The 11,851-nt window shown below is 50.9% G+C and overlaps 1 protein-coding gene across 1 annotated transcript; it reads right to left on the minus strand.

The window, feature by feature from the left end:
- Nucleotides 1–10,311: 10,311 nt before the first annotated feature.
- LOC308495161 (melanoma-associated antigen B1-like) lies at nt 10,312–11,322 on the minus strand (the record flags this gene model as incomplete). The annotated part of the gene is made up of 1 exon (XM_081043083.1): nt 10,312–11,322. One exon carries the CDS (start codon nt 11,320–11,322, stop codon nt 10,312–10,314), a length of 1,011 nt encoding a protein of 336 aa, XP_080899209.1.
- Between the last annotated feature and the right edge of the window lie 529 nt (nt 11,323–11,851).

Consider the following 11,851-nt stretch of genomic DNA (forward strand, 5'->3'; position numbering starts at 1 on the left):
GCCCTGAGAAACCCTGGCTGTGCCCACAGAGCCTGGCTGTGTCCAGGGTATTGCATTCACCCCGAGGCTCCTTGCACAGGGACCCTCGCGGAAGACGCTTGTGGAGTAGATTGTGAGGCGAGACCCTGTGTAGGGGTGGAATGTGGGGACAGAGCCCCAGAGAACAGTTTCCAGGCCTCTCGGCCTCACATAGAAAGGTGCTGGCTTGGGTAGTAAATGGCCATCAACTGTGATCAGATGGCCATCAGCTGTGGCTAGTTGGCCGTCAGCTGTAACCCATAAGCCATTGGCCACTAATATAACTGCTGTGGCTACGCTAGCAGAAAAATGGGGACTAGCAAGAGCGGATTGCAGAGAGGCAGATGCCGCCGGCGAGAATATAGTGATATGTCTCCCTGCTTATGGCTCCGTGGGTGTTCCTGTTTGGCCTCACCATATCCCGTGTTCTTATGTGGGGAGCGGGACCGCAGACCCCGCAGGCCGCCCCGCAGGACAAGTTGTTAAGTGTTCCAGCTGGACACATTCCATCTTTATGTGTGGATCTATGAAACAAGAGAGACCATTGTGTCCCCCAAAATTCTTGTGGAAGTCATAACTCTCAGTATCCCAGAAAGGCACTGTAGTTGCAGATCAGGTCTTCAAAGTCTGGTTAAGTTAAAATGAGGCCATTAGGGTGGGCCATAATGCAGTCTGAGTGGTGTCCTTATAAGAAGAGATTACGACACACGAGGAGACACTGGGGACACACTCACACAATGAGACAGCCACGTGAAGAGGGGAGTTGTCTACAAGCCAAGGAGAGAGGCCTCAGAGGGAACTAATCCTGCCAGTGCTCGACCTTGGACTTCCAGCATCCAGAGCAGTGAGAAAATTAATTTTGGTTGTTTAAACCACCCAGTCTGGGGTATTTTGTTAGGGCAGCCTGAGATAACTACTACACTGCCCCAAGTGGGCATTTCTTTCTGGGTTATCTACCATCCCAATGTAATTCACAAGAGCATGTTTTATGGCCTTCTGTTTACCCCATGAGGTGAGGAAGGTGGTCATGGGGTGTCCACACACACAACACTGGACACTGCAGAGATGAGATAGACAGCCATTTATTAACCACGTGTACTCACATGACGGGGAGGACCCCACGTGCCCCACGGTGCCACACGGGGTTTGCACTCGGGAACTCAGTGAAGAGACAGTATCTTTGGGAGGGGGCGTTTTTGGTATTAAGAGTGTGAGGTAACCCCTCGTTCCCAAGACAACGTGTAATGAGATTGTCTGCAAAATTCTGCAGGCGGGTAGGGAACAGACGACTGCTGCTTAGGAATGAGCAAGATCTATGCTTTGTCCCCTGATAAAGCTGGTTGTTTGGTAGGGGACCTTATCTGCAAATGAAGACTATGGAGGGGAACTTGCCTTTAGGGGATGTGAGTCCCTGCTGGTTTCTCCAAATGTCCAGGCAGCCCATATTATTGGGCCTTAATTTTGGACCTTGCCCCACAGTGCAGTTTTCCAGTCATTTTCTCTCAATTCAGACACCTCATCTGAGGATCTGGCCTCTGTTCACCAGTCCCATAGCCTCATACAGTCCACCACCGTGTAGTTTAATGTAAAAGTCTATTGTGGGGACTGACTTGTAGCTTCCAAAACTTCAACTGCCTTGCCTCAGGGGTTATATGCTTGAGTGCTTTCACCTGGAAGCCCTCCCGTCTCACTCGTCCTTTTTACTCTCCTGTAAGTCATAGAGGGGATCTCAACATCTTCCTCACATGACTGAAGCTCCCAGCTTCCAAAGTTCTGTGGGCAGAGGCTGGGTCTTTATGTCTGCAAGCCTAGTACTAGCACAGAGGCTTCCAAAGCGCAGACGCTCAATTATGTTTTGGGAAGAGAAGAGAGAGTGAGTGAGAGGTCTGGTCTAACTTGTTAAGATCTACCATCTCCTACACTCTTTAATACGCTAAGCATATCAAGATGTAAATCAATTTTACAAAACAAAAGACTGAGTCAGCAAAATGAAAGTTTTATGACGTTTTATTATTTTTTCTATTCCATTCTCCGAAAAATTTTACCGTGGGATTCTTTCACATTTCCTCTGATGTCCCTCTTGTGATGTAGTTTTTTATTTTTATTTTTATCTTCATGGTAAAAAAAATCCTCAGGCATCACTAGGGGCGAGAGCAGCCAGGGCCGTGATGTCATGTCCGGCTGTGGCACCAGTGGCAGCCCTGACTGACTCTGTAGCGCTTGCTCTCTCTTCGTCTAACAGAGCCTCTTCATACCAGGGTGAGAAGGCACTAGGGCCTGTGTCAACACCCTTTGCCAAGAATTCCAGGACTTGCATCTTGCTTGTTTCAGCGCGAGCTCTGGGGCCCCACAGAAACTCGTACAGCGCAGGATCGCTGTCAGGTACCTGGCGGTACTCCAGATACTCTAGCTGCACCAGGTCCGTGTAAATGAGCTTCCTGGGCTCCCCGTAGATGCGGTGCTCCCTCCCAGCGTATACTTGCAGTATATTCAGGAATTTCCAGATGTCTTCCTCTGTGGCACAGTTGCCCTTCATGAAGATTACGCCCAGGATTCCCATGAGGAGACCGGTCTTTGGTAACCCGTTGCCAGCATACACCCTCCCATTATTGGGGAGGTTCAGTTTGCTGACCAGGTCATATGCCTGGTTGCTTGAGTCGACTTCCTTCAAGTCGACCGCAAAGACGGCCTCAATATGATCAGAGGCTGTTTTGATGATGTCAGCAAATTGGTCTTGGTTAATTTCGCCCACAATCTTCAGCATGTCTTCCTTCAGAATGGGCTCTTGCATTTCATACTTGCACAGGAGAAATTGCTCCAGCAAATACAACTTCGTGGTTAGAAGATCACTGCACGAGGTCTCGGGAGATGGGACCTCCAAAGAACACGAATGGTCCTTATCTTGACTTTCATCACCTTTGTCAGATGTTGTGTCAAAAGCACCTGAAGAGGTAAAGGTGGTAGACGAGGGTCTCCAAGACCCCTGGGAAGTGCTACTTGTCTCAGTAGCTGATGGCCTTTGAGGATCACCTTCCAAAACAGAAGAGTAGGAGGGGTACTCGTTTCCCACTACTGCAGCTTTCTGATCTGTCTTGTGACTCTTGGAGTCAGCACGGGTTCGGTAGTGTTTGTTACGGGCACGGCCCTTACGCTTCTGTCGCCGTGGAGGCATGATGACACAGCGGGCACCGGTGATGCCAGCACCTGGACGGGGGAGAACGAGATGGTGTGGCACCTTTGCGGGGAGATTCCACCTTGGCCTTAACCAAGGGCACCTCTTTAAGTGTCTGAGGGCCGTCATTGCTCTGGGAACCCTCTTTAAGGATGTGAGGGCTCCTCTCTGATCAGCCTGTCTGCTGAAAACCCTGTAGAGAAGCTTAGAGCGTATTTAGGTCAGAGCCACACAGCCCTTTCTAGGTGTTACTGGGGCGACAGCAGGGCCTGTCAAGGGGATCCCCTTTGTCCTGGGTTTGGGAAGTGCTCTCAGTTCACATTCAGGATGATTATGTTAATGATTGGCAAGAAGCCCTACCCCACTCCCCACTGTGGTTCTTAAGCTGCCACCTAAATCCTCCATGCCACAAGAATGAAGACATGGTGCTTCTGGTAGAGAGTGCACCCAAAACTGACATCTCTCTGGGGCCCTCTCTGTCCTACGCTTTTTGGAGTCGTCAGTTCTCGTGGGGAATGCTCACGTGGTTCCAGGTAGGGACTGAGAGACGTCCGTCCTGCTGACTGTTGGCTTTACCGTCACCACACGTTCAGGGTGATGGGTGGTCCCTCAGGCTTCACTCAGTTTCCTGCCTTGGCACAGCCAGAGCCAGGGTCTCCTCTCTCGGCTTCAGGCCTATCTCATAGTAATGTCAGCACCTACCCGAGGGCCGGCAGGAAGAATAGAGTTTCGCCTCCTCTGGCTGCATTGGCCTGGCTTCGCTCAAATGAAAGATGCACGAACAAGTTGAGGTCCCCTCGTGAATGCTCCCACCGGGTCTCCCGCAAATCCTGTTGGAATGCCTGGGTGTATCTAAGATTCTTCCCTCTGATGAACTGTGACTGCACCACTCAGACAAAGGCCTTCACTCACTGTGATTCCCGGAGGAAGAATTAAGGGGCAGTTCTCCCTGACAAAGGCCTGGGCCTCCTTGAGTGACAGTAGTCAGGCATACTGAGGTCCTCGCTCTGAGTTTGGGGTGAGTGGTCCGCGCAGTGATCATGCTCCGTACCCTGATTCTCCACTGACCAGGAAATCCTCCCTGTGCTGACCTTTTGCCAGCACCTCAGCCCCCGGCCCCCACCCCGATGACGTAGTGACAGAAAGTGAGAAAGCACCTGGGGCTTTGCACCCGCCGGGACCCTCCCATGCAAAGTCGAGTGGTGATCCGCACGCCCCAGTTCCTGAGTCTGGGGTCCCTTCACTCCTCACTTCGGGCCTGACCTTCAGTCTCTGGGGCCTGCGATTTCTGCCTCAGCTGAGCTGAGCCAGAGAGCAGTAGTCCGGACCGAGGTCTTTATTCCCTGAGACCACCCGGGGTACGCAAAGGACTTTGGGACTAACTGAGGACTTTGGGCCTAGCAGTCATTTTGAGGCCTCCCGGGAATGGGGGTGGGGGTAGTTTAGGGTAATGTGTGGCTGCCTGTTTTCAGGGGGGAAGATTGTTGGAGATGTTGGGGCCCCCGCCCCCTTCACTCCGCCCCCCCGCCCGCAGTCCTCTGTCTGTGTCTTCCCTTGACTCCTTGTGGGGGTTGGTCCACCACTCATGTGCTGACCTGAGGTCAACCGCCATATTAAAGACCGCTTCTCCTTGAGACGCTGATTGGAGTCATTTTCAGCATGGAAATACCACCGTGGTTACAAGGAGGCTACAGTTGCAGTTTTCCCCAAGGGCACTGCTCGAAATTCCCACAGGGCTCCCGCTCTAATCGGCCTGTCCCCTTTAGGCTGCATCTGTGTGCTCTGACTGTAGCATACTGACGGGACAGGGGCTGTGAGTCTTTTCGTATGAGAAGTCTCTGATTTCATGTTCAAGGGCATCATTCAATTGGTGCAGTTCTAGGAACCCATGAGAAGAAAGTGAAGGGGATCCTCAGGGTGTCAGCCCTGTCCAGGTCTCCAGTGGGGAGTTTTCTGTCCCGGTCACTTTGGGGTACTCAGTCCTCAATAAGGGCCCTTACTTTGGCTCCACATAGGGCCTGGTACACCCACCCCTTTAGTCGAATGGTGGCTCCACTTTCAAACTAAGGATTTCACCTCCCATAGACCTGATGTAAATAAGTGTTGGGGGAGCTTCAGCGGGACAGCCCCGTCCTGGGTCTTCAAGGGCTGAAACCAGGGATGTCGCCTGATTCTTTGTCATCCCTACGATTTAGTGGTGATGGTCCCTCAGTGGTTGCTTCTACCCCCATTATGGCCTCATATTCCTCCCCAGCCCTTAGGCCTACCCCTCCTGCTAAGGCCAGCACCACCCTGAGACCCCTAGGAGGAAGTGAGGACCTCCGCCTCTGACCATACCTGTGTCAGTCTCCTGCGGCCAGGTAAGGAAGAGAATTCTGTCGTGTTTCTACTGCTGTGAGGTGTGTGGTTCCCTTCGTCCTCACAGTATTCACGTTGGCCTCTGGAAAGCCTAGAGATCCTCCCCTGTGGTCCTTAGGCCACACCCCTTAGAGTAAGTCACCCCTTTGTGACAGCACGGGAGGAAGTGAGTATGTCACTTCCTGTCAACAGTGCCCAGGTACCCAGGGCAGCCAGCAGGGGCAGGGTTCTCTGTGGTCCTCTCAGTTCTGAGTGTGCAGTGTTCCCTACATCCTGACTCAGGGTCCTCACCTCGACTCCTGACAGGGCCGGGGACATCTTCCTTGGCTTACCTGAGGACCCTCCCCTCAGACCAAGGCCCTCCATTCTGCCACCCTTCTCTCCGAGTCAGTCTGACAGCCCTGACCAAGGCACCCCAGGGTTGATGGCTGGGGCAGTCTCTGGGCCACCTCACTGCCCTGGGGTGTGCAATACCCTGTGGTCTCTCCGGGCTCTGCACTTGAATCCTGGCAGGGCCTGGAATGCGTCCCTGTAGTGTCCTGGGTCTCAGAGCCGCAGACCAAGTGCTCACTTCCTGGGGTGCCAGGGAGGGAAGGTCAGGGAGTGCTGCATGAGGATGTCCTCCCTGCGCCCTTCCTGGGCTGACAGCAGGATTCAGACTCCTTGGGGCCTCTTGTTCAGCGTAGGAGTGAGCCCCAATGCTCACTCGGGATCCTTACATGACTCCTGATGGGAACCGGGACTGCTCCTTCTTTCAGCTTAAGGTCACCTACATAGAGCCAAGCTCGCATGTCCCTGAGAACCCTGAAAGAACCCTGAAAGACTCCTAACTGTGGGCGTGAATGTTTCTCCCTCTGCTGAACTGGGACCACCCCACTCACACTGAGACCCTTACTCCTCAGTGGCCTCTCAGTGGGATCTGATGGCGTCTCTTCCCGATATCTCTTCCTGGGACCTCCCAGGGCTGATAGTCGGAGGATTCTGTGGGGCCCCCACTGCTATGAGGTGGTTGGTCCGTAGTCTGGAAGGTTCCACATCTGGCTATCAGTTCACTGGCAATAGTGAGACTGCTCTATGGGACCTCACTGTTCTGAGGTTGGCGGCCCCCTTAGTTCTCACAGGGTCGGAATCTGAATTTCCCCCTCTGCCCACTAGAGAACCCCAGATTCAGGCCAATACCTTCACTTCATTGAGTGTCTGGGGCTGGAGGTGAGGTGGTGACATATCCGACTAGCCCTGCCCAGGGTTCGCAGGGCTGGAAGATGGTGAGACTTGGTGGCTCCCCTCTGCTCTGGGCCAGTGCCCTCCTGAGGCCTCCCTCAGTATGCTCCGTATCTTGACTTGTAGCTCTTCCCTCATACGAGGGCTGACAATAACCTGACCCCTGAGAAGAAGGGAAGTTTGCCTCATCTGGTCTCCCAAGGCTGACAGCAGTGGAAGGAATCTGTGCTGCCCCCAGTTAACAGGTATCTGGTCCCCTCAGTCTTCAAGGCTCTCACCTTGACTCCCGACCACCGGTAATTCCTCCCTCTGCTGCGTTGAGATACTCCTTGATGAGGTCCCTCCCCTCTAGGAGACGCCCTGGAGGGAGGTGTGACTGGTCACCTCACGGAGCCCAGGTCTCCAAGTCCAACAATGGGACAGGGCTCTAGATTGCCCCCTCATTTCTGGGAAGGGTACGCTCTTTGTCACTTAGTGTCACTACCTTGACACTGTTAGCCCCTTGGCTGAATGGGGCTCCCCCATGGGTCCCAGAGTTGCAGTTCCCGCAGATCATCTCCTCCCTCAGAAACTGAGGGGTAACCTCAGTGTGAAAGCTCTACCTGGACGTCCAGGGCCGACTGCGGAAGCAGAACTTTGTGCCTTCCCCTCTCTTCTGGGGTGGATGGCTGCCTCATCCCTAATGCAGGATTTTTACCTGGATGGCTGCCTTGCGCTGGGCTGCCCCTCTCTGCTGGACAGCCAAGCTGAAAAGCAAAGCCCCATCTCCTGGAATCCCTCCAAGGAGAAGTCAGGTTGTCCCCCATCATGCCAGGCCTTCCCTGGGCCTGCCAGGGCAAACCTCGAGGGAGGGGCTGGGTGCAGGCCCCTCTGTTGTGTTAATCAGGGTCTTCACCTTGAGTGTGAGCCAATCTGGGGACTGTATCCTCTGCTTACCTGAAGGGATAGCCCTCAGGCCTAGGGGATAGCCTTCCTGGGACTTCCAAGACAGAGGTCAGGAGGAGCCGCGAATAGCCACAACTGTTTTCCTCTTTCAAGGGCTGACAGCTGGGGTGGGGCTCTATGGACCCCACTGCTCTGGTTCCCTTCTTGGAAGTGTCACATCCCTACCACATTGAGAAGTTTCCTACTGCAAACCTGGCAGAGACTGGGTCCTCGTGCCAGGAGTGATGTGACAGGGGCAGGTTGTGGCAAAACGCAGGGACCCCAGACGAGGTGCTGGGTTGTCAGAGAAAAAACAGTCTGATGGATTCCTTCTTTCCACTTGGCCTGTCATGTGACTTCTGTAGTGCCAGACTGACTTTTGCAAGGGGGGGCTGCCCACGTTGATTTTTGAGACCTCAATGTTTTGAGCTTAACTGGTTGTGCATATGTACGTAATCATACTGCCACTATTATTTCTTGTCTTCTTTATTCATCCTGCTCATTCTCATAGCGATACTTCTGTATCGCTATTCTTACTGCTGTGTGTATCCTATTCTAATCCCCTGCTCTCTGTACAGAGACCTTCCTTAGTCCCCTGAGATGCATTCCTGGAGCTCTGAGATGGAAATAGTGAATTAAAAGGCACGTAGTCAGACTCAGGCTGGTAGGATTGGAAAAATGTGAACTTCCCACAAATTCAAAACAGGGATCTAATCCGGGCTCGGTCACTTACCAGCTTTGTGAAGGTGAAAAATGTGCAAGTTATTGATGTCTAAAGGCAGTCCGGTAAGCCTTATCGTGTAGGAATGTTAGAACATACATACTGTATTATAGACGACTTGGGATATGGATTGGGATGTAGTGGGTCTTTAATGATTAGCCGCTATTATGTGTTTATTTTGAATCCCCAAAACAGTAAGATCCCATCAGAGTTTTTTGTTTCTTAAATCCAGCACATATCAAATAATACGCAATGATTCGCAACAAACTTTCTTTAATAAGCTAAGCATATCCACGTAGTTTTAACATTAGCAAAATAAAGACTGTAAGGTATAAGGCAAACCAATAATTGATCACAGTGAAATTTTTGTGTTTTAATTTCCTTCCTTCCCTTTAGGATCCCAAGGGTTTTATCCTTGGATTCTTTCACGTCTCCATGAGAATCCTGTTTCACTGCCCCGTTATCTCCTCTAGATCAGGAGCAAAATATTGAATATTTTCAAGTTGTTTTACAAATTTCAATACTGTAACATTCAAAGCTTTTCACCAGCAAACGCGTGAGAGCCATAGCATTCACATATTTATATTCTGAAAGTTCTACACCTTCTACTGAAAGAAACAACATTTGAAAACAACACTACATATCTATACCAGTCTATTTATCTGTCTGTCTGTTTTTACCTAGAGGTTACTCGTGAGGAAAATGGAAAAGCAGATTAACATTGTGTTACAATTATACTGACCTCGACCACAATTTGTCTTTGAAATTCCAAAACTGTAACTTTCAAACCCGTTAAATAGGAAGAATATGACAGGCACGTCATTCACATGTTTATAATTTGAAGGTGTAAAGCTTCATTAAAAGACATAACATTTGAAAAACATACTACGTCTGTTAATATATCTAATCTAATCTATTTTACCCAGAAGTTACTCATGAGGACAAAGGAAATGCAGACAAACACCGTTTTAAAAGTAAACTGGCCTTGATCACAACTTGTCTTATAAATTCCAAAAGTCTAAAATTCAAACCTTTAGATAGTTAAAAAATGTGAGAGCATGTCATTCACATATTTATATTGTGAAGGTTATAAACCTTCATTAAAAGATACATTTGACAAAATGCTACATATCTCTATAGCTATCTGTCATCTATCTATATCTCCTATCTTTCCATCCATCTCTCCATCCATCCATCCATCCATCCATCCATCCATCCATCCATCCATCCATCACTGTACCATCATTCTTTCTTTACCTAGAAGTTGCACATGGGGTGAAAAAGGAAATGCTCTTAAAAATCCTGCTTACAGCTAAACTGACGTTGACCACAGTTTGTCTTACAAATTCCAAAACTGTAACTTTCAAACCCTTTACGTAGAAAAAATATGACAGCCATGTCATTCACATATTCACATGTTGAGAGTTCTAAACCTTCTTTAAAAGACATCACATTTGATAAAATACTACATGTCTGTCTATACCTACATCTAATCTATTTACCTAGAAGTTAGTCGTGAAGAAAAAGGAAATGCAGATAAACACTTTGTTAAAAGTAAACCGTCCTTCACCACAATTTGTCTTACAACTTTCAAACGTTTTAGATAGCAACAAATGTGACAGCCACGTCATTCTCATGTTTATATTTTGAATCTTGTAAACCTTTCTTAAAACAAATAATCTGAAATTGGTCTCCGTTTCTATGTGTTTATCTATCTACGTATCGATCTAGTATCTGTCATCTATCTATTCTTCTATCTCTACCCAGAAGTCACTCATGAGAAAAAAGGAAAAGCACATAAACATTTTGTTAAAACTAAAGTGACCTCAACCGCCCACTACTTGACAGGCAGGCTGGTCTCTTCAACCCCGAGGTGAAAAGCCTGCCCCAGACCTCACTACATGTGGGAGGAGCCGTGCGCCGTGGCCTTGGAAGGCGCACGGGCCTTGGCAATACTGGCAGCCCTGGCTGCGGCTCTCACCTCTGCTCTCTCTTCCTCATCTCTCAAAGCCTCCTCGTACAGCTTTGGGAAGGCACTGGGGACGGTCTCTTTGAGCCTGGCCATAATCTCCAGCACTTTCATCTTGGTGGTCTCAGCGTGGGCTCTTGGGCCCCACAGGAACTCATAGCGTGGAGGATCACTGCCGGGCACCTGGCGGTACTCCAGGTACTTGGGCTGCACTAAATCTTTGATGATGAGCTTCTTGGGCTCCCCGAAGATGGCATGCCTCCTCCCAGCGTAGACGCCCAACACGCTGAGTGATTCCCAGACCTCCTCCTCGGTGGCGCGGTTGCCCTTCAGGAAGATCGCGGCCAGGATGTTCATCAAGAGACCAATCTTTGGGACACTCTTATCCCTGTTCAGACTTCCCTCACTGGGGAGATCCAGAATGGTGATGAGGGCATAGAAGTGATTGCCGGGGTCGACTTCCTTCACCTCAAGGCCAAAGACCAGCTCCATGTGTTGAGAGGCTCTCCTGAGGATCTCAGAGAACTGCTCCTTGTACTTCTTTTTGACCGACTTCAGCATTTCTGCCTGTGTAATGCACTCACCCATTTTATACTTCCCCAGCAGGAACTTCACCAGCCTGTGTGCCTTCCTGGTCAGAGGATCTGGGGGAGCCGACCGAGTGGACAATGCCACAAGGGAGGTGCTTGGGCCCTCCTCAACTTGGCTCTGGGCCCCTCCATCAGAACTTGGGAATGACACACCTGCCTCAGGAGGCCCAGCGGCTGAGGCTCCCTGAGGTTCCTGGAAAGGGCCAGGAGCAGGGCAGCTTTGGGGAGAACCCCCAGAATCAGGAGAAGTGGGGCACTCTTCTTCTGCTGCTGCAGCGGCCTGACCACCTCGGAGACTCTCAGTCTCAGCTGCACCCTGGAGACGTTTACTCTTCTGACCCCGAGGCATGATGACACAGGTCAGGCACAGCGGGCACCGGTGTGGGCAGAACAGGTGATGCCAGCACCTGGAGGAGGGAGAATGAGATGGTGTGTGCACCTCTGCAGGGAGATTCCACCTTGGCCTTAACCAAGGCCGCCTCTGCAGGTCTGAGGGCCGTCAGGGCTTTCGGGGACCCAGGGGGCTCCTCTCTGATTGGCCTGGGTCCTCAGAACCCTGCAAAGCTGCATGGAGAGTACCTAGGACAGAGCCATACACCGTGCCTCGAGTTACTGGGGTGACGGCAGGGCCTGGCAAGGGGAACCTTGTGTTCTGGGTTTGCGATGTGCTCTCAGTTCACATTCAGGATCATTCTGTGAATTTTGGCCAGGCACCCCAGCCCCCCATCTGCTCTGCCTCTCTCCAGTAGACCCTTCAAACCCAGAATCGACATATCCCTGGGGCCCTCTTTGACCACAGTACTTAGGGATTGTGAGGTGTCCTCTGTGTCTGGGGTGAGTGGTCCCCACAGTGATCATGCTCCGTAGCCTGACTCTCC

Source organism: Rhinolophus hipposideros (genome assembly GCF_964194185.1).
Source record: "Rhinolophus hipposideros genome assembly, chromosome: X".
Classification (NCBI taxonomy): Eukaryota; Metazoa; Chordata; class Mammalia; order Chiroptera; family Rhinolophidae; genus Rhinolophus; species Rhinolophus hipposideros.